Source organism: Gossypium hirsutum, chromosome A03 (genome assembly GCF_007990345.1).
Source record: "Gossypium hirsutum isolate 1008001.06 chromosome A03, Gossypium_hirsutum_v2.1, whole genome shotgun sequence".
NCBI lineage: Eukaryota > Viridiplantae > Streptophyta > Magnoliopsida > Malvales > Malvaceae > Gossypium > Gossypium hirsutum.
In genome coordinates, this window is record NC_053426.1 from 6,477,560 (window position 1) to 6,501,964 (window position 24,405).

Here is a 24,405-nt window from a genome sequence, read left to right on the forward strand (position 1 = left end):
GGCGAGAAGTATCACAAATAAATATAAAATTACACACTTATGAAATGGAGATGATCCCTTCCCTATTTTTGCGTTTAGATGGGAAAGTTGCTTCTTTTGGGGACCTGGGTGCTTGAAACCATTTTGTCTTGATTGTTGCTTTCTTTATACAGTTAGAGAAAATGAATTTCTTTTATGTTGAAAAAAAATAATTTTAGTATCTTTAGAATAATACGATTTTCACAAATATATAAAATTACTTGATACAAAATTGGAGTTGACCATTGGATTCGACAAAAAAGAACATTACGAGGATTTGATTTCTCTTTCTTGCCTTTTCCTTTTTCTCACACAAATGCTAAGGTTGGAGCGTATTATTTCTATTTGTTTATGTCTGTTAGGTAGAGGGAGAATCAATTTATATATAATCAACTTTTAATCTGTTACATCCATAAAGTAATTGAATATTGAATAAACAAATATGAATTAATATCTTATTAAAGTAAATAACTTAATTATCTTAAATTTAGCTTCTTGATTTCTTAAAATCTTAATCTTCAATTTTAATACTTCAACTAAAGTTTAATTTAATTTTTACACAAAATTTCAATTTTTTTTTAATGATCACTTGCTAGAATCAAAGTATCTAACATATTATAAATTTTGGATTATTTCACTTCTAGGTCTTTCCTCGTTTTTTAAGTTTTATGTTTAGGCTTTTTTTTTAATCTTTTCTGTTACGTAAATATTATTAAAGTGTTATATTATCTATTTATATTGCTTTTAAAAATATTATTTAAAAATAAATTTGAGTGTATTATAAAAATCATTATTATAGCTTTTCAAGATGTTGTTATCAATCTTTGTTACCTAATTCAAGTGCTTGAAGAGTATATCTATCGAAACTAATCTAATTACCTCGATAAGATATCTCCTTCAGTCTTCCTCTATGTTGTTTACAAAATCGGGTTCTTTTAGGGTTATAGTTAATGATTGTTTATGAATTCCATCTCTATTACAAAACTAGACATGAGAGTTTCTTCTCGTCCAACTCCTCACAAAAAAAAAAATGACTAAAAAAATATTTTATTCTTAATCTTAAAATATACAGGTAGTTAATGAATAATTGAATCTTGGAATTCTTTACTTTGAGATCTTATCTGATCTTAGAAATTTGTATTATATTTCTAGATAATGTCTTATATTGGTTTTATTATAATGTTATAATGAATCTTTATTTTGTTTTTTTATCATATTCATATTAGATTTAGATCGAAAAAAATTGAATAATCAAATAAAATGAAACTCAAATTTTTTGCGGGTAGAGGTGTCCATGGGTCGGGCCAGATAAAAAAGTTAAAACCCAGGCCCGGCCCGTATTAATTTTTATATTATTATATATATTTTAAAAAATATAATACATCAAAAATATTAAAAACATTAAATTAAACATTTTTCAGCAAATTAAAAATAAATTAAAAAAGTGTATACACTTAAATAACACAAAAATAGGTGCAACTTAATAATCAAATGCCTCTAAAATATTAACAAAATTAACAATAAAACAAAAGTTATACAATATCCAAATAATAATAAAAAATTGTAGTAACATAATAGTAAAATGATAGCAAAATAGTAAAAAAAAAGAAAATAGAAAAAAACAGAAAGAATAGTAAAAAAAACAACAATTTTTTTTGTATATTCGGGCCGAGCACAAGCAAAAAAAGCCTTACTCGAGGCTTGGCCCATTTTCTAAACAGGCCTTATTTTTTGCCCAAGTCCATTTTTCAGGCCTATATTTTTATCCAAACTCTCCCACTTTTCGGGCTGTGCCATGTAGCCTGGCCATGGACAGGTCTATTCGTGGGCGAATATTTACTCTTTTTCTAGTTAAATATTTAAATTTATTTTGATGAAAAAAATAAACTATTGATCAAATTAAATTGAAATTAAAAAATGATAATTATATTTCATTATTAAGATTTTCGAGAGAAAATATTTGTTATACTACTAAGGAAGTTTTTAGACTCTACGAGTAGGATTAGAGGGTTGACAACTGTCCTACAGAAGTATAATAAAATATTTAAAAAATAGATATTTTAAAAAAAGACGCATGCCAATTTTTTAAAATTGTTTGTGAAATTAAAAAAAATACACTACCAATGTATCAAATTCTCACCCAAGTAAATAATAAAATTTTTATCTAATCTTTTTGTATTTTTCATATTTATTTTACGGTCCATATTCAAGGTTCGTGCCTATATTAAAAATATTATTATTATATTTGTATTATATTGTAATTTACATCTCTAGGTTATTTTTTTTTTAAAAAAATATCAGTAATGCTAAATATAAGACAATATTCTTAAACTAGCCTTTTGAGGAAACTAAGAGCCACTTCCTCTTTAGATCATATGTATACATATGATGTGTGTATGTATAAATTATGTTTATTTTAAGTTGCCAAACATTATACTGCAAGAAAAGCCATCCTAGTTTATCCAAATTTTTAGTGACACTTTTTTGATAATGTTCTCATTTTTAATATCATTATTATTGATTATTTTTTCTATCTAATTTGCTTATTCTTCACTTTCTACAATATGTTTCTTAATCTTATTTTAGTTAAAGATTCCTATTTATTTAATAAATCAAAATAAAATATTTAGATTTGTTCCACCCAAAATGATCTTATAATTCAATATATTTTAAAACCCAAGTGGATTCCAACATAAATATTAATATCATAAATTTAAACATTATCATATACTTTATTTTTATAATATTTAATTTTTTTTATTAAACCTTAAAAATGTGTCACCCTTTAAATCTTACAGATAAAATTTAAAATTTTTAATAACAATGTATGAAATATTTTCTATATATATTTGATAAATATTAGGTAAAAGTATAATGAAGACATTTGTACTAGGAGTCGGATTATATTTTGTGTCATTTTTTCTAAAAATGGGCAAGTTAGTCTATGTACGTTAGATCAAAGAGCAAAATGGTTATTCTGTTAAAAATTTCATTCACTTTTACTGTTAAAATTTGGTCTTTATATATTAACATGAGATGCACATGGCACGTCATATGTCACTTTCTCTATACAACATGATTCAAATTTTGATTAAATTGATTGGTTAATGATTTTCACCCTAGGAACATGATTCAATTTTTTGGTCAAATTCTGCTATTAGTCTTTATACTATACATAAGTTATTATTTTGGTTTCTATACTCTAATCTGGTCCATTTTAATCTCTATATTTTTAAAATTCTAAAATTTCAATCATGATTCAAACTGTAATAATTAAATTTGTTAGGTCAAATTTTGCTATTAGTCTATTTTTTCTAAAGTTATCAATTTTACTTATTATACTTTTTGAACTTCAAAATCTCAATCATTGCTCAAACAACAATGTGTCATTTTGTGAGGATCACGTGAAAACAAACTGATATAACATTATACATAATAATTCATTTTCCACATAAAATTTTGAAAGTAACAAATCTAATAACTATTGTTTGGATCAAAGCTAAAATTTTAAAATTTAAAAGTACAGACTACAAATGATAAAATTACAATATATAAACTAAATTGATAACTTCCACGTAAGACAAACATTAAAAACAGAATTAGGTCATTTTTTTTCTTAGTACTCCAGGTGTTTTCCATCATGATTTAAAAAGATAAATAAGTAAATAAATAAATAAAAACCAAAGCTAGTCCAAGACACCATCCACAAACTTTACCCACATGTCATCATTAAAGCACAAAAAAGACTGTCACATTATTGGTGACAAAATTACCAGTGACAAAGGCAATAAAAGGAAAAAACAGTTTCATATTCCCATGTCGCCATTAAAGGGAAATAAAATACTCGACGAAAACGATGGGCTAAGCGTAACCAAAACGCCATTAGTTAATTTATACCAGATCAAAATGGTCAACTTACCGTCACTATTTTTGTTCCCACAAAAAGTTTAATCCAACGGTTCCTAGTTTCCCCAATTGGCCAAGAAAAACGTCGCTAAACGTTTTACTTTTCTCGACAAAGACTTGCATTACCTTTTTCTTTCATTTTTTTTCTCTTTTATTTTTTAATTTAAAAGAATTATTGGGTTTTTAGTGGCTTGGAATGTCTCTCCTATGGCAAAGTAAAAAAGTTCACGTGATGTCAAAATTTGTCCGAACAATTTTCGTCGATAAAAAAAGAAAAAGCAAGTAATTTTAAATGGAACCAATTATGTTTACCCTATTAAGCAATAGGGTTGTCTCCTCTCAATTTGTCTATGTATGTTCTGGTCGCCTTTTCTACCTTTTTGAGTTTCCATTTTTGAGTCATTCATTGCTAGTTAGCAAACAAGTGTTATGTATATAAGTATATAAATTAATTTTTTTGAGCTTAGGTTACTTTATTTAGTAGTGTCATCTCTATTGTTCGAATCTAAATTTTTCTTTAAAAGTATAATATATCTTATTATTATATCTAACGCTTATTAATAATTAAACACACTGATTTAAACTGGTATCACGAATTAAATAGATACCAACTCAATTGAAAAATGACTAAATTACTCCTTATAAGTTTTTATTATAAAAATATAAATTAAATATGATGAATAAAGTAAGTAGGGTCATGCAAAGAAGACATTGAAATAAGTGCTCTTATGTCATATTAAGAAGACAAATCAATTACAATAATTTGCATGCATTACATAACCTCCAAAGACTAGCCTACTTAGACTCATCTATAGAACCTAAGGACCAATGAAGTTTAGGCAAAGTTATAAGAATAATTGATGAAATCGTTTTTTAAATTGATGGAAATAATTTATTTTTTAAATGCCAAAGTCTTTTAAATTGATGAAAACAATTTTTTGTAAGAATTTTAATTTATAAGTATTAAATTTATATTATAAAACTATTTCGTATATTAATAAAAAAATTTAAGTGTTGAATATAATTATTTGATTCGATACTATTTAAAAATTCGTTATTTTATAAATTTTAATTTTGAATAGTTTTGGATAAATTTTAATAAAATAAGAAAATAATTTATCTCAAAAATAAAAAAATCCATTGTGGACTGTAAAACCAATTGAGGATCTAACAATTGTATTATAGAGTATAGTAAAAAATAATAAATAAATAAATATATAATCAAATATAATACTTTGCACGCTCTCATCTCACTTGTAGAATATAAAAAACTCCATAGATGATATATCAAATAATCACTTTTAAAAAAATTAAATATTAAAAACTTTCATTTTTAATGATTTATCAAACATACCCTAATAATAAATAAAATTTACATTACATTACTTTTTCTTTTTTAAAATTATTATTTAACAAATATAAATAATACTATGAATTATACTATTATTTTTTTTGTTTGTGAAGATTAAAAATACCATAATTATATTATGAATTATTATCTCTTGGACTTTTACATAAAAAAATTGAATTTTTGAGGTCTAAAAAGTAAAAAATATATATAAATATTTATTTTAAGTTTAGTTTGTAAAATTGAAAAGCTTTTTATGATAATAATCATTATATTACATTTAAAAATATATATAATTTTTAATGATCAAATATATAGAATTTTTACTCTAAAAATATATATAATTCTCGACTTATTAACATAAAATGAATGAAGTTGAAACTAGTTAAAGGGTAGATTGGACAATCTAAATTTCAACAACAATAATTTTCAACTATCATTCGATGTTGCCTAGCGGTTGTATTTGTAGCCTCTTATTTTTCTTCACCCAACCTCACCAATTAATTAATTCCGACGGCCCAATTTTCCTTTCTTACCCAAAATACCCTCAAAGCCTCCAACCACATTCTTTTCTTTCGAATTCTAAAATTGAAATTGAAAAAAAATCGAAAATTTCTCTGGAAAATTTCATAAAAATCTCCAAGTTAGATTACACGATTGGAAATTTGGAAATGATCCTCTTGATCATATCACAGTGGAAAAAAAAACTTATATGGGGGAAAAGAAATAAATTTCTCACTCTTTATATTATATTTAATCTTGGAACCCTGTTTTTTCAAAAATTGCGTTTCTGACCCTCCTCAGATCTCTTCCTTTCAAAGTCCTCCCTACCCCTTCATGAACCGAGAACGACGCGATCCTCGTCCTCGCCATTTGCTTCGCCAAAAACTCGTGAGGCGGAATCCTGACACCTCCTTCCGACCAATCATCAGCTTCCACGTCATTATCGTCGCTCTCCGATCTCCTCCGATTATCTCGGTACTCTTCCCTCAAGATCTTCGACCAGTCCGGTATGTTGACCGGCAGGGAGGCCGGCGCCCCTCCGACGACGGAATTCCCTCCACCGCAGCGCTTGTTGGACTGCTTCTTCGCCACTCGACTGGTGGACCTGAACTCAGGCGAGTCGGAGCGAGTCGAGACACCGTTGTTGTAGATATCTGACTCGTCTAACTCAAATGCCGACGCCGAGTCGTGGCTCAACGTCGATTGCAGTTGTTGATCGCTGGATAGAAACCGGTAGTTCGGTCTCGAGTAATAGCCTCTGCTGCTCGCCATCAAAAATTCAAAAAGAAAAAGGAAATCTCCCAAACTCCCTCTTCTCTTGTTAGTATTCCCTCTGTTTAATTCTCCTGCGGGTTTTTTTTTTTTTTGAAAATAATTATTTGGTTTTGAGTTTCCTCTTTGGTTTTCTGATCATTTCGATCTGCTTTTATAAAGGTTGGCTTCCATAATGGATAAGGGTGGCTCGCTCAATTTAAAATTAAAAATAAATAAATAAATACAGCTCATAAAATTACAGAAACACCCCGTCATTTTCAGGGAAGCTCATCAATTTATATAAATTCACAAAATGATCTTGAAATCTGAATCCATTTTTTATTTTTATTAGATTTGAGTGTTTTTATTATTCGAATTAATTAAATTGTTTGTCGAAAATTCAAATTTAATAATAGAAAATACAAAATAATCAATTTTTAATAATTTATAAAACTCAACATGTAACTTAAAAAACATCAAGCAAAATACGGTTGCGGCAGTTATGATCCAGTGTTTTCAACTTCCACGACTTCAAAAATATCCTTCCAATCGGACCGTTGAAAGTGGATAAACTTTCGTGATTCGTTCAAGTATTTGACTTTTTTCTCACTGAGTTGTTTTTATCCAAATTAACTCTACAACTAGGCTATTTCCCTAACACCCGGAGTTTTTAACTGGACCCGAATGATAATGACACGTGGGTATACGACAACCACAGATGGGCGCCACGTGGAAGGTTAGCAAGCTAGGGTGAGGGGCAAAGTTGGGAAAACGAATTTTGTCTCTTACTTGGTTTTGTCGTGACGTGAAAAATTGTTTTAGAGTGGGGGCGTTCTGGTTCGAGGAAGGAGGACAGGGGAGTGGTCCCCTTTCCTAAATGAAAGAGGATTTCGACACGTGTAAAGGTGGCCCACCATTAACACGTGGCTTACAGCCATTTAATGAAAGGTAACGAGCGGGATCGCACGTGAAGTGGGGCATATCCTCGGCGTATCGCTAGCTGGCTCGATCTTTGGACATATCCTCGACGTATCGCTAGACGAGAATTTTTGGGGGGGTGTTGAACTGGAACTCTAATTCACGTTTTGCTTGTGAAATTCAATTTTCTTAATTAATTAATTCACACCTTTTTAGATTTTAGACGCATTTAAAATCTACTAGATTATCTCACACTTCGTGGATAAAAGGAAGAAAATATGAAATGAAAATATATTTTATTTATTTTTTATGAATTATAAGAGAAGAATAAAACTTTAATAGTAACATGATTAGCACAACTTAATTTTAAATTATGTTTGATACAATGAACACTTTAATAATCAAATCAATACATAAAATTTAAAATATATTTATCTATAAATTTATAAAAGTAAACATTCCCTTAGGATATTGATTAATGCCATGAAGGATTAAGGTTTAAATTTTAATATTATATTTTTTAAAATAGTTTTTTAATAAGCTTATAAAGAATATTAAAAGATTTTAATGTTTTATTATTATCTTTAAAAGAATTATACTTTTTTCAAGTGAGTTAACATTTGATTAATTTGTGATTCTAACTTAATTAATCTATTTATATATATATATATTAGATTATCGAATACTCGTGATATGAGTTAAAATTTTATGTAATAAATATATTTAGGTTTAATGAAAAATTTGGTTACTAATGTTTATATATATTTTTTTAAAATGATCCTAATTGTATTTTTAAGTTTTTTTTAGCCATCAACTTTTGTTCTTTTTTTTTTAACTTTTTTTCTAATAGATTTGATGAAAGTATCGATAAAAAAGTTTATGGGGAATGTAGAATTTCATATGTGGAATATTGTTAATGAGATGTAATTTATTACTTAAATAACCCTATAAGATAATTACATGTGAAAAATAATAAAATAAATAAATAATACATGAAATTAAAAAAATAACTCTTAAACGTAATTATCTAAAAAATTAACTCAGTAAAAAAACATCACAGAAAATAAACATATGAAAAATTGAAAACATTTAAAAAGAAAAAGAAAGAAAGATTGAAACATTGAATTTATCCACTAAATATGTTAAAAAAATAATTTGAAAAAAAATCAAAGATTGATGGCAAAAAAAGCTCAAAAATACAATTAGAATAATTTTGACAAAATATATAAACTTTAGCGACCAAAATTTATCATTAAGCCATATATTTATTAAAAGTTCATATAAAAATCAAATCAAGTTTTGATTGAAAATGGTAAAATTAAAAGTTATAAATTCATTGTCTTCTAAGTTTAAATTACATTATGCGTAAATTTTTATAGATTGTATATAAAATATCTTAAAATGACAAAAATACCCTCATAATAGTGTAACTTACTTTATATATAAAAAAATATTCCAACCATTTTTTATGTTGAGTTGGTGTTGAGTTCCAACTCAATTAGAGACTTAATATATAATATTTCAATTATTTACAGACATATGTTGAATTGATTAAAAAATTGAACGTAGTGACTTCGAGAGAAGCCTATAACTTGTTGATTCTGGATTAATAAATCGTCATGTTGTTGCAGCATTGCTACAACATCACTACCAATAGTTGCATATATATAAACAAAAAATTATAGATTTTGAATACTAAATTTATTATTATACCAATTAAAATTATGTAAATTTGACGAAAAATATTAATGTTGTGATTAATCGTCCTTCGATGTTCATGTTCAAAATTGATAGTTATTAAATTGCTTTAATTTTTTTGAGAGGGAACAATTTACTCAATATCGAAATTGAGAGTAATCGAAAATGTCTTTTTACCATATTTTATGATTCTCATTTATGTTTTTTTAAGCTACAATGCTAGTTTGGGGTGATATTGGTTCGAATTTATCGAATTTTTTGAATTTTTTAAACTACCCATTATAATCTGGTTCGATCCGAGTCTCAATTTTTTCATATTAATTTCTTGTTTTGAAAATTTAAATTTATTTTGATAAAATGAGTTTTCTTTTATAGCTTTTGAATATTATTAATGAAGTTTAGTCATTTTCATAAATATTTTTAAAAAACAATATCCGTTTAAGTAAAAAAAAATCAATATCTTTTATATAATTTATTTGAAAATAATTTTATATAGAACTTTTTTCCTATTTTAAGTAAAAATTATTTATGTTGACATCATAAAAATAAAATCAATTATAAATTAAATAAAAATAGACTTCAGTTCAGTTTGAGCAACCATGATTTTTTTAGCTTATATCTCATAAATTGTCCAAACACCTTAGTTTAAATCAATTTTTTTATTTTTCTTGCTCAGCTCTAGTATTAATCTACCTAATCACATTCCAACCTAACTTGTCAAATTCCAACCTAACCTAACCCTTTTGGACTATTTTAACTTTTGGTTTAGGATAGTTTTTTTAATAAAAAAGTTCAAATTCAATTGAGGTCTAGATTAGGTTTAGATGAAAGCCTAAACATTTTGCATTGAAATTTTATTAAAATACACTTTTTATTTTATAATTAATTTTGTACATTTTAATTAGAATTTTTAAAACTTTAACAAACTCTTTTAATTTATTTTAATTTATTTTAAAATTTTGGGTGTATTGCTAGTAGAGAAATGTTGTCATGTGTCCTGAGGGAATATTAAAAAATTTAAAATAAATTAAAACAGACACATGCCATGGAGTGTATTTTTTTTATTACACAAGCATCATTAAAAAATTGTTGTGGAATTTAAAAACTTTACTAATAATGAATCAATTTTTTTCTCATATTTTAATTAGATATATATTTTAAAATTTTAATAATATGTATTATATTTAATATTTTAAAAAGCAATATAATTGTTGAGGTTCTCTCTTGTCCTCTATTTCTTAGGAGCATCATTTTCATATTTATAAGGCACAGTTCCTTGATGTGATGTATAAGGGGACCGTTAGGTGCCATGCGCAAGACATTTTCACCCCCTTAGTCTGGACATGTACCCTAAAACATGTCTCCTCCTGCAAGGAGGTGAGATGATCACACCTCGCTGGTGGTAGTGACAGACAATTTATGACCTCGTGAGACAGTGAGGCGAGGTGACTAGATGGTGGTGGCGAAATGATCATTTTCGAGGTGGACTTGTGAGGAGGTGTGAGACGAGTCGGGCGAAGTGATCCTGTGAAGTGATGAGGCATGACACTTCGCAAGCTGGTGAGGCATTTCACGAGGCCTTGATTGCTCGCGAAATGGAACAAGTGATCCCGTGAAGTGGTGAGGCATGTCACTTCACAAGGTGGTGAGGCATTTCACGAGGCCTTAGCTGCTTGTGAAACGAGTCGCCCGTCAAAGTGATCCCATGAAATAGTGAGGCATGTCACTTCGCAAGGTGGTGAGGCATCTTGTGAGGCCTTGACTAGCCTTGAAATGGATCAGACTTTCCATTTCATGTGACCGGGTCAGATTTCGAGTTTATGAAGTTTTCTATGACAATAATATAAATATAATGTAATATTTCAAGATGGATTGATTTGGATTGAAAGAATATTTTTAACATAAAATTCAAAAACCATGGAATAAAATCGAATTGGAAGCAAGATGGAGACGGGAAGAAATCGTTCAAGTCCAACCCGTCTCGTGGATATAAGAATTCTTTTGGTACTCGATTAAATTGTGTTGAAAGTTGGTTCCGATGCAGTGGAAAGTCACTCACGTGGTGTGTGACACCCCGAACCCGAGACCGTCGCCGGAGTCGAACACGAGGTGTTAACAACTTCAAACTACTTATTAAAAATTTTTCCAGACAAGCTGCCAATCTGCGTACTAGTCACTTTAAAAATCATATCTTGAGCTCTGGGACTCGAAATCCAGTTCTGTGAATTTTCCATGAAACTAGACTCATATGCCCATCTACATATTTTTTCTAGAATTTTTGGTCGGGCCAATTAGTACAGTTTATTAGTCAAAGTCTCCCATGTTACTGGGGTCGACTACACTGACCTTTGTGCATTACGACCTAGATATCTCCCTGTACAGAGCTTCAATACTGATGCCGTTTATTTCTATAGAAACTAGACTCAAAGAGGAATCTATACATATATGGCATGGCTCCTAATTATCTCTGGTTAATTCATAATAAATTTACAAAGTCGGAACAGGGAACCCAGAAACCGTTCTGGCCCTGTCTCGCGAGAACCTGAATATCTCTTAACATACTGTCCATATGATTGTTTCGTTACTTCTATATGAAAATAGACTCATCGAGCTTCGATTATATAATTTATCCACTATTTAATTCCATTCCTACTAATTTTTGTAATTTTTCAATCCCACGTCACTGCTGCTGCCAGCATCTGTTACTGAAGCAACTATGTCCATTTAGTGATTTCTTATTGATCTAACTAGTAATTCATCATACATATCACAAAATTATAATCATGACTAGCCATACCAAAGGCTAATCATTGTCAAACATCCCCCCCTTACTACACTTTTGCCATAACATAAATTTTAACACCAAAAATAATCAACCATGACATAAAGATCGTATTACCAAGACTTACGACCTAACGTTATAAAACAAAATCCAACCGAACATTTATGCCATTTTCGCATGGCTAAAAGTTTACATACCAAAGTTCAAACATAACATAATAGCCTATACATGCCGAAATGTTCTCCTAGACCAACTAAGAAGAAAGTACCAAAGGTTGCTAGCCGGTGTGATGACTTCGACGACGGCACGATCACGCAAAAAGAGACGAGTCCAAGAAACCTAGAATAGGTGACAAGCAAACACCGAATGAGTATATAACTCAGTAAGCCATAAGCATTCCACAACCATCCATTAATAAAATTATCACAACAGGAAACAATGAAATGAGGTTAAGTACTCCATCCATACCAAACTATACCATAGTTCCTTAAACCCTATGGTTCAATCTCATACCAAGTCCTACATTGACCTTTCATACATCATTTTATTTTCGTTATAATCATACAATTAAACGAACTTTCACCTATTCCACAATGAACCTTATGTACGTGACTTCAACTATAATCGTCACATAGGTTCAAAACTTACCAAGCTCAACTCCAAATATAAACATAGCGCCTATTAGCCATGAACTCAAGGTACTTACCTTTTCCGCTGTCCAAAATTGACTCGGTAAAGCCGCACCCTTCGTGTAAATAATTTATGGAAAATATATATTGGGTTGCACACATAATGTTTAGTAATCACCCACGCACACTCAGTGCCATGCACTTTAAACTCACACACTTAGTACCATGCATTTCAAGTTCGCACACTTACCTTTTTCCGCTGTCCAAAATCGACTCGGTAAAGTCGCACCCTTAATGTAAATAATTTATAGAAAATATATATTGGGTTCGCACACATAGTGCTTAATAATCAACCGCGCACACTTAGTGCCATGTACTGTAAACTCGCACACTTAGTGCTGTACAATTTAAACCCGCACGCTTAGTGCCAATCTCATGATCATAAATGTTTACACCCGCACACTTAGTGCCTAAACCAACAACTCAATTCATCTCACCTCTTTTCTTTTTATTCAATACTTTCATCACCCCATGCATACATGTATAAATATATATATTTATCGTTCCATTCAGCATCATTACATAGACGTTATAACCATTTAAATTGATACAAAATATATGCTTAATGACTTACCTTAGGTCGGATGAAGTGATTCCCAATCAACTACTCAATATTCTTTGCTTTGCCTTTGCTTGATTCCCCTCCTTTGGATTCTTGAGCTTGATTAAATAAATAAGTTTAGTAATTTAATTTACCTTGCAAGATACCTATATATATATAAATTTAATAATTCCATTTTTTTTTTTACAATCATCCTTGTTCAAGACATCCAAGTCTCAACTAATGTTCATATTATATCTCAAAGCCAAATGTATTATCCCTTCCAAAATAATATTATGCCAAATATGATTACATTCAAATATACATAATTATGAATCAAACTCAACTTTGTAAACCAACCTCCTCATTTGGTCGATTGTATAGAATCAAAGAAATTTCACCAATGTGCATACTATATAGCCGAATATGCAAGATCAATCTAACATCACCTATGTACTTAATTTTAAATGCCGAATATACAATTTCGATGCAATATCATTTTTTTTCATTTCATTTGAGCACATAGTTCCTCCACATAATAATTTGGCCGAATGTTTCTACTACCAAAAACTTCACATCTATCCATAATATCATACCAAGGTTCATATATCTATTAGCTATTTCATTACTCATCTTTCTAATATTCCATTCCAAAGCATCAAACACTATCCTCTTAACATCTAACGATCACATCCGAATGCCCATTTTTTTTTTTTCACCAAATAGAGAAATCACCCTATGGGTTATAATATGGATTTGTCTATTAACTAAATTTAACAAAATTTAATGAAAAATAACATGCAATCTTACCTTGATTAATCCCTTAAGTTGACCGAATGCTTTTTAACCATTTTTCTTTCCTTCTTCCTTTATGTTCGGTTTTGCAAGGAGAAGATGACACTCTCCCACCTTCCATTTCTTATTAATTTATGTTTCTATTTAGATTATTTTATCATTTACCATTATAAAATTGTATTTAACTTGACTTAATGGAGGACCATCATCACATGGCCGGCCACTTCATGAATTAAGGGCATTTTGACATGCAAATCCATACTTTCTCACCTTGTTATTATTTAATCCTTTCAATTTATCTATCATCTTTTCTAAATTTCTCAACTAAGTCCTTTCATGAAAATCCACATTCCTAAGGCTAATTTTAAACCTTTATTATTTCCACACATACACTACCACATTTAATATATGCAATTAAAATTAAAATAAATTTTCTTGTAACTCGGTTTTGTGGTCCCGAAACCACTTCCCGACTAGGGTCAATTTTGGGCTGTCACAACTCTCCCCCACTCAAGAAATTTTCGTCCCCGAAAATCTTACCGGTGAATAATTTTGGATATCGATCCTTCATAGAGTCCTCAAGTTCCCAAGTGGCTTCTTCAATTCCGTGTTTATGCCACAACACCTTCACTAATGGGATTTTCTTATTTCGCAACTCTTTTACTTCACGCATCAAAATGCGAACCGGTTCTTCTTCATAACTCAAGTTAGGCTGAATCTCGATCTCAGATGGAGTGATTACGTGTGACGGGTCGGACCTATATCGTCGAAGCATCGAGACATGGAAAACATTGTGAATCTTTTCAAGCTCAGGGGGTAAAATTAATCGGTATGCAACTGGTCCAACTCGTTCGGACACTTCGTACGGACCGATGAACCTCGGACTCAATTTGCCCTTATGACTAAATCTAAGCACCTTCTTCCAGGGTGAAACTTTGAGAAATACTTTATCTCCAACCTGATATTCAATGTCTTTTCTTTTCAAATCCGCATACGACTTTTGATGATCCGAAGAGGCTTTCAAACTTTCGCGAATTACTCAGACTTTCTGCTCGGCATCCTTAATCAAGTCAACCCCAAAAATTTTACTTTCACTAAGTTCAGTCCAAAATAATGGGGTACGGCACTTGCGACCGTATAAAGCCTCGTAAGGTGCCATCTTAATGCTTGATTGAAAGCTATTGTTATAAGCAAATTCAATCAAAGGCAAATATCTTTCCCATGAACCACAGAACTCTAAGACGCAACATCTCAACATATCCTCGAGTATCTGAATTGTTCGTTTAGATTGACCATCGGTTTGGGGGTGAAAAGCAGTGCTAAAATGCAGCTTGGTACCCAAAACTTCTTGCAATTTCTTCCAAAATCGCGATGTAAATCTTGGGTCTCTATCTGACACGATAGAAATAGGTACACCATGCAATCGAACAATTTGGGAGATGTATATTTCTGCCAATTTATCGAGCGAAAAATCTATACGGACAGGGATAAAATGAGCAGACTTGGTCAATCTATCAACAATAACCCAGACCGAGTCTTTCTTATTCTGAGTCAGAGGTAACCCAGACACAAAGTCCATTGTCACTCGATCCCATTTCCATTCGGGTATCATGATTGGCTGAAGTAATCCAGATGGCACTTGATGTTCCGCTTTTACTTGTTGACATATCAAACACCTTGAAACAAATTCAGAAATGTCTCGTTTCATGCCCGGCCACCAAAATTGACGTTTTAGATCGTTGTACATTTTAGTACTACCCGGGTGGATAGACATTCGGCCACTATGAGCCTCATTCAAAATCATCGAAATAAGTTCCGAATTCCTTGGAACACACAAACGACTTCTGAACCTCAAACAATCATCGTCATCCATTTGAAACTCCGATTCCTTGTTCGGAACACACTCAGCCCGTTTTGCAACCAATTCGTCATCAACTTTCTGGGCTTCACGAATTTGATGAATCAATAATGGTTTGGCTTTTAATTCAGCTACTAACACATTGTCCGGTAGAATAGACAAGTGCACATTCATCGCTCGTAAAGCAAACAGCAATTTTCGGCTTAAGGCGTCCGCAACCACATTAGCCTTTCCCGGGTGGTAATCAATGACAAGCTCGTAATCTTTCAACAACTCAAGCCAACGTCTTTGTCGCAGATTTAAGTCTCTTTGAGTCATCAAATATTTGAGACTTTTGTGATCCGAAAATACATGGCACTTTTCGCCAAACAAATAATGTCGCCATATTTTCAAAGCAAATACGATGGAGCTAGTTCGAGATCATGGGTTGGATAATTTCTCTCGTGTGGCTTCAATTGTCTCGACGCATAGGCCACAACTCGACCTTCTTGCATCAATACGCAACCCAACCCGAGTAGGGATGCGTCACTATAAATGACAAACTCTTTGCCTGATTCAGGTTGCACTAAAATTGGAGCTTCAGTCAAATGAGTTTTCAGTTGATCGAAGCTTTTCTGACATTTCTCCGTCCATTCGAACTTAGCATCCTTTTGAAGTAGCTTCGTCATTGGTGTGGCTATCATCGAGAAACCTTTTACAAATCGTCGGTAATAACCGGCGAGCCCCAGGAAGCTCCGAACTTCGGTAACATTTCTTGGAGGCTTCCAATTAAGTATGGCTGAAATTTTGCCCGGGTCAACTCGAATACCCGATGCGGATACCACATGACCCAAGAAGCTAACCTCTCTTAACCAGAACTCACACTTACTGAACTTCGCATATAACTGCTTATCCCGCAAAATTTGCAACGCTAATCTCAGGTGTTCAGCATGTTCGGTCTCATCTCTTGAATAGACCAAGATGTCATCAATGAACACAACTACGAACCGATCCAAATAGGGTCTGAAGATCCGATTCATCAAATCCATAAATACCGCAGGGGCATTAGTGAGCCCGAATGGCATCACTAAGAACTCGTAGTGACCGTACCTCGTTCTGAAAGCAGTTTTGGGTACGTCCGAATCTCGAATCCGCAACTGATAATAACCCGATCTCAAATCTATCTTTGAAAACACTGAGGCTCCCTTTAATTGATCAAACAAATCATCAATACGCGGTAACGGATATTTATTCTTTATGGTCACTTTATTCAACTGACGATAGTCAATGCACAACCTCATGGTTCCGTCCTTCTTTTTCACGAACAATACTGGTGCACCCCAATGTGAGAAACTTGGTCGAGCGAAACCTCTATCCGTCAACTCTTGCAATTGAGCTTTCAATTCCTTTAACTCGGTTGGTGCCATACGATACGGGGCTATCGAAATTGGCGTAGTTCCAGGTACAAGCTCAATACCAAACTCTACCTCCCGAACAGGTGGTAAACCCGGTAATTCTTCAGGAAAAACATCCGGGTATTCACAAACCACCCGCACAGTTTCGGGTTTCTTTTCTAATTCTTTATCATCAAGTACATACGCAAGGTATGCTTCGCACCCTTTTCTTACATATTTCTGGGCCAACATTGCTGATATTACAGCTGGCAACCCCTCCAAATCCGTAGACTCAACTCGGATTACTTCGTTATTTGCGCACCTCAAATCAATAGTCTTGCTTTTGCAATTCACAACCGCATCATGCGCGGTCAGCCAATCCAAACCAAGAATAACATCAAATTCATCAAACGGCAGAAGCATCAAGTCCGCCGGAAAATAAGAACCTCGAATTACTAGGGGACATCTCTTACACACTTTGTCGACAAGCACGTAACGACCCAAGGGATTTGACACCCGAATTACGAACTCAGTAGACTCAACAGGTAGAGTCTTACTGGATGCTAAGGTTTCACATACATATGAATGAGTAGAGCCAGGGTCAATCAATGCAATCACATTAGTATCAAAGAGAGTGAAGGTACCAGTGATGACGTCAGGGGAGGATGCCTCCTCTCGTGCGCGAATGGCATATGCTCTAGCAGGAGTACGGTTCTCGGCTCGAACAGCCGTATCAGAGACCCCTCTCTGACTACCACCCCTACCTCCTAAAATTCTCGGTGGTCTACCTCTAGTTGTCACTCCACTAGGTCTTGCACCTTGAACCTTATTCTTCTCATCAAGCTCCGTGCAATCTCTAATGAAGTGGTCCTTCGAACCGCATCCGTAACAGGCCCTGTTAATAGACTTACCCCAACATTCACCTATGTGTCGTCTTCCACATTGGGGACACTCAAGTCTCTCTAGACGATTATTGCCCACACTAGCTACCGAAGTAGTTCGGGAGTCCGTCGATGGTCGTGCTCTGATGGAAATTCCCGCAGTCATCATCGACTTATTAGTGTCCTCCCTGAACTTCTTTACAGCTGAGAACGGAGCTTTACCCGTCGATCTTTTACGATAGTCTCTAGCTTCAAATTCAGCCTTCTTCTTCCCCTTTCCAAGTTCTTCCGCCTTGCAGGCTCTTTCGACTAGTGTCACGAATTCTTTTATCTCCAGAATACCCACTAGTAGCTTTAAATCTTCATTCAATCCTTCTTCAAATCTTTTGCACATAGCAACCTCATCAGCTACACACTCCCGGGCATACCTACTGAGCCTTACGAATTCATGTTCGTACTCAGATACTGTCATACGGCCTTGCTTGAGTTTCAAGAATTCCTTACGCTTTTGATCGATGAACCGTTGACTAATATATTTCTTTCGAAATTCCGCTTGGAAGAAATCCCAAGTAACTCGTTCGTTTGGGACTATGGAAATCAAGGTCCTCCACCAGTAGTAGGCTGAGTCTCGCAACAAAGATATAGCACACTTTAGACATTCATCGGGTGTGCATGACAGTTCATCGAACACCCGAATGGTGTTATCAAGCCAGAACTCGGCCCTTTCGGCATCATCAGTAACTATGGCCTTGAACTCCTCAGCCCCGCGCTTCCTAATCAAGTCTACAGGTGGTTTACTCAGCCTCACAGGATCAGCAACTGATGGCATTACGGGCTCTTGGGGTGGATTATTCAAATTCGGGAATTGTTGGACAGCCGGATTGGTTCGGGCATATTGCGCGACCCACTCATTCATCATGGTAAAGAAGGCTTGTTTAGCCCCCTCACCTTGATTATTCGCAGATGACTGAGGTTCAACAGGCGGCGTCCCTTGTGCAGGAGCAGCCGCTACACTTTCAACGTCATCCGCCAAGGTTCTCTCTACACCGGGATCCATTTACTAACCAAAACAAAAATTTTAACCGTCAGAAGTCATCACATATTTAAACATTAACATTAAGGCATGTATAGCTAGACTCATACGTGCTATGGTAGTCCTAGAACCGGCTAAACCATAGCTCTGATACCAATCAAATGTGACACCCCGAACCCGAGACCATCGCCGGAGTCGAACACGAGGTGTTAACAGACTTCAAACCACTTATTAAAAATTTTTCCAGACAAGCTGCCAATCTGCGTACTAGTCACTTTAAAAATCATATCTTGAGCTCTGGGACTCGAAATCCAGTTCTGTGAATTTTCCCTGAAACTAGACTCATATGCCCATCTACATATTTTTTTCTAGAATTTTTGGTTGGGCCAATTAGTACAGTTTATTAGTCAAAGTCTCCCATGTTACTGGGGTCGACTACACTGACCTTTGTGCATTACGACCTGGATATCTCCCTGTACAGAGCTTCAATACTGATGCCGTTTATTTCTATAGAAACTAGACTCAAATAGGAATCTATACATATATGGCATGGCTCCTAATTATCTCTGGTTAATTCATAATAAATTTACAAAGTCGGAACAGGGAACCCAGAAACCGTTCTGGCCCTGTCTCGCGAGAACCTGAATATCTCTTAACATACTGTCCATATGATTGTTTCGTTACTTCTATATGAAAATAGACTCATCGAGCTTCGATTACATAATTTATCCACTATTTAATTCCATTCCTACTAATTGTTGTAATTTTTCAATCCCACGTCACTGCTGCTGCCAGCATCTATTACTGAAGCAACTATGTCCATTTAGTGATTTCTTATTGATCTAACTAGTAATTCATCATACATATCACAAAATTATAATCATGACTAGCCATACCAAAGGCTAATCATTGTCAAACATCCCCCCCCTTACTACACTTTTGCCATAACATAAATTTTAACACCAAAAATAATCAACCATGACATAAAGATCGTATTACCAAGACTTACGACCTAATGTTATAAAACCAAATCCAACCGAACATTTATGCCATTTTCGCATGGCTAAAAGTTTACATACCAAAGTTCAAACATAACATAATAGCCTATACATGCCGAAATGTTCTCCTAGACCAACTAAGAAGAAAGTACCAAAGGTTGCTAGCCGGTGTGATGACTTCGACGACGGCACGATCACGCAAAAAGAGACGAGTCCAAGAAACCTAGAATAGGTGACAAGCAAACACCGAATGAGTATATAACTCAGTAAGTCATAAGCATTCCACAACCATCCATTAATAAAATTATCACAACAGGAAACAATGAAATGAGGTTAAGTACTCCATCCATACCAAACTATACCATAGTTCCTTAAACCCTATGGTTCAATCTCATACCAAGTCCTACATTGACCTTTCATACATCATTTTATTTTCGTTATAATCATACAATTAAACGAACTTTCACCTATTCCACAATGAACCTTATGTACGTGACTTCAACTATAATCGTCACATAGGTTCAAAACTTACCAAGCTCAACTCCAAATATAAACATAGCGCCTATTAGCCATGAACTCAAGGTACTTACCTTTTCCGCTGTCCAAAATTGACTCGGTAAAGCCGCACCCTTCGTGTAAATAATTTATGGAAAATATATATTGGGTTGCACACATAATGTTTAGTAATCACCCACGCACACTCAGTGCCATGCACTTTAAACTCACACACTTAGTACCATGCATTTCAAGTTCGCACACTTACCTTTTTCCGCTGTCCAAAATCGACTCGGTAAAGTCGCACCCTTAATGTAAATAATTTATAGAAAATATATATTGGGTTCGCACACATAGTGCTTAATAATCAACCGCGCACACTTAGTGCCATGTACTGTAAACTCGCACACTTAGTGCTGTACAATTTAAACCCGCACGCTTAGTGCCAATCTCATGATCATAAATGTTTACACCCGCACACTTAGTGCCTAAACCAACAACTCAATTCATCTCACCTCTTTTCTTTTTATTCAATACTTTCATCACCCCATGCATACATGTATAAATATATATATTTATCGTTCCATTCAGCATCATTACATAGACGTTATAACCATTTAAATTGATACAAAATATATGCTTAATGACTTACCTTAGGTCGGATGAAGTGATTCCCAATCAACTACTCAATATTCTTTGCTTTGCCTTTGCTTGATTCCCCTCCTTTGGATTCTTGAGCTTGATTAAATAAATAAGTTTAGTAATTTAATTTACCTTGCAAGATACCTATATATATATAAATTTAATAATTCCATTTTTTTTTTACAATCATCCTTGTTCAAGACATCCAAGTCTCAACTAATGTTCATATTATATCTCAAAGCCAAATGTATTATCCCTTCCAAAATAATATTATGCCAAATATGATTACATTCAAATATACATAATTATGAATCAAACTCAACTTTGTAAACCAACCTCCTCATTTGGTCGATTGTATAGAATCAAAGAAATTTCACCAATGTGCATACTATATAGCCGAATATGCAAGATCAATCTAACATCACCTATGTACTTAATTTTAAATGCCGAATATACAATTTCGATGCAATATCATTTTTTTTTCATTTCATTTGAGCACATAGTTCCTCCACATAATAATTTGGCCGAATGTTTCTACTACCAAAAACTTCACATCTATCCATAATATCATACCAAGGTTCATATATCTATTAGCTATTTCATTACTCATCTTTCTAATATTCCATTCCAAAGCATCAAACACTATCCTCTTAACATCTAACGATCACATCCGAATGCCCATTTTTTTTTCACCAAATAGAGAAATCACCCTATGGGTTATAATATGGATTTGTCTATTAACTAAATTTAACAAAATTTAATGAAAAATAACATGCAATCTTACCTTGATTAATCCCTTAAGTTGACCGAATGCTTTTTAACCATTTTTCTTTCCTTCTTCCTTTATGTTCGGTTTTGCAAGGAGAAGATGACACTCTCCCACCTTCCATTTCTTATTAATTTATGTTTCTATTTAGATTATTTTATCATTTACCATTATAAAATTGTATTTAACTTGACTTAATGGAGGACCATCATCACATGGCCGGCCACTTCATGAATTAAGGGCATTTTGACATGCAAATCCATACTTTCTCACCTTGTTATTATTTAATCCTTTCAATTTATCTATCATCTTTTCTAAATTTCTCAACTAAGTCCTTTCATGAAAATCCACATTCCTAAGGCTAATTTTAAACCTTTATTATTTCCACACATACACTACCACATTTAATATATGCAATTAAAATTAAAATAAATTTTCTTGTAACTCGGTTTTGTGGTCCCGAAACCACTTCCCGACTAGGGTCAATTTTGGGCTGTCACATGGTGCCCATAAATTATATTCGCATTTCAATGATCAATAACGTTTAGGTTCTCCCTTGAACCATGACATGATACAAGTCACTCACCATCATAATCAAATATCATCCAAAGATGCTTCAACATTCCACCCTTTTTTTTGACTTAAATGTCTACTTTACACTATCAACTTTTATTTTTTGAAGAAAAGAGAATTTTAATTTAAAGTTCTAAAAATGAAATTAATTGTTAGATATAAGATTTGACGATAAAGATGAAAGAAATTTACATGATAATGTTAGGGTTTGATAGCTTTTTATGGTGGTTTTGATGCACTTAGAAAGCAATAGAAGGTTTGGCAATTTTTCGATAACGTGATTGGATGTGATAGAGGACTTGTCATATTTGCCATAAAACCCATAGAGGAGTCATGATGTAACTTGGGGATGGCTCATATGTTGCATAAACCAAAGGCTAGTAGAGGGCTCTCCTTAGTTAAATGGTGTAATTGCTATAATAGACCTCCTAAAATTAATAGGGCAAACTACAAAAATAATTGTTTTTGTTTACCTCCAGTTACATTCTAGTCATTTATGTTTGAAATGTTACATTCTAGTCACTTATGTTAACGTGTTGTAACATTTTAGTCATTAAGCCATTAATTGCCGTTAACGGTGTAACAGAAAGCTGGCGTGGCACGTTAAATCATCATTTCAAACAAAAATTTTAAGTTAAATTATACAATTGGTCTCCATATTTTTCGATTTGAGCAATTTAATTATTTTTCTTTTATGTTTTTTTAACTTTTCTTTTTTTCTTTATTTTTCATTCTCTTCTGCTTCTTCATTTGTTTTCCTCCCTTCTCCATCTCTTTTAATTTAGTTTTTCTATGTTTTCCATTTGTTAAAACTAAAGGGGAAGAAGAAAAGAAAAAGAAAAAATTAAATTGTTCAAAAAAATAAAAGTATAGAGACTAGATTTAACAAATAAAAAACATAGAAAAACTACATGAAGAGAGAAGGAAAACAAAGGAAGAAGCAGAAGAAAATAAAAAATAAAGAAAAAAAATCAACTTAATTGTAAAAAAAATACAACTCGTTTAAACTATAATAAAAAGATTATTTGTAAATAGATGTAACCCTTCTCTCTTATTAAAAGTTATTTTAACCATTCGATCGACTTTAATTTTCGTAAAAAGAATGATAAGCTAGTTGATGTTACTCTCTTTGGAATTGCAAATTACTTGTGAAAAATTATGAATACCAACGTTGGTGATTGAAAGAATATATCTCTTTCTTTTTGTTTTAAGAAAAAAAAAAGAAAAGATGCTGATTTATTTATTTGTTTTTGTAAAGTGTAAAGTGAACAAAGGTCGATTAATAAAGAATATTCTTAGAAGTGAGTTCATGATTCTAAAATTCGGATGATAAAGGAATTTTTGGCTGGCTGGCTTGCATAAAAGAATAAAAATAAAAAATGTTGGAAACTATGGGGTAGAATTATTATTATAGAAATTACTCCATCATTTATTTACGTATCTCTGTTTTTAACCTAACATTATATATAATATATTTAATTAAGTTCGTGTCACGAGTTACTAAAAATCAACTCACAAACATTTTAATTTATTTGGTCAAATGAATTATTACATATATAAATGTTATAATCCAAATCTAATGTCATACCGACAAGATAATTACCTTCCCTATAGACATGTTCAAATAGTAGCTACCAATCCCATCGCAACATTTGCACAATCGTAAGGGGGTTGCATCTCTTCGCTTCTTGATCATCACACCAACTATTATTACTTCTATTAATAGTGCTTAAGTCCCAAGGAAACCATTAACATCGAGATTTCTAGAGCCACAAACTTTCATCTCTAACTCAATCAAGAAATCAGAATGTTGGCTATCAAGTGCTTTATCAAT

At 32.6% G+C, this 24,405-nt stretch overlaps 1 protein-coding gene and 2 long non-coding RNA genes across 3 annotated transcripts; all 3 read right to left on the bottom strand.

Annotated features, from left to right (window-relative positions):
* Positions 1 to 5,873: 5,873 nt before the first annotated feature.
* Positions 5,874 to 6,749, bottom strand: LOC107963876 (uncharacterized). Its single transcript, XM_041106979.1, has one exon. It carries the CDS (start codon positions 6,545 to 6,547, stop codon positions 6,026 to 6,028), a length of 522 nt encoding a protein of 173 aa, XP_040962913.1. The 5' UTR covers positions 6,548 to 6,749; the 3' UTR covers positions 5,874 to 6,025.
* Positions 6,750 to 12,220: 5,471 nt separating this feature from the next.
* On the bottom strand, positions 12,221 to 14,269 carry LOC121224187 (uncharacterized). The gene is made up of 3 exons (XR_005921763.1): positions 13,968 to 14,269; positions 13,191 to 13,276; positions 12,221 to 12,266 (listed from the first exon to the last, which is right to left on the bottom strand). It is a non-coding gene; the product is annotated as an uncharacterized lncRNA (long non-coding RNA).
* A 6,003-nt stretch (positions 14,270 to 20,272) lies between these two features.
* On the bottom strand, positions 20,273 to 22,318 carry LOC107887979 (uncharacterized). Its single transcript, XR_001681228.2, has 3 exons — positions 22,017 to 22,318; positions 21,243 to 21,328; positions 20,273 to 20,318 (listed from the first exon to the last, which is right to left on the bottom strand). It is a non-coding gene; the product is annotated as an uncharacterized lncRNA (long non-coding RNA).
* Positions 22,319 to 24,405: the final 2,087 nt, after the last annotated feature.

Bases quoted from the DNA above. Each gene is read 5' to 3' on its own strand.
- LOC107963876 (XM_041106979.1), bottom strand. From the start codon at position 6,547: ATGGCGAGCAGCAGAGGCTATTACTCGAGACCGAACTACCGGTTTCTA.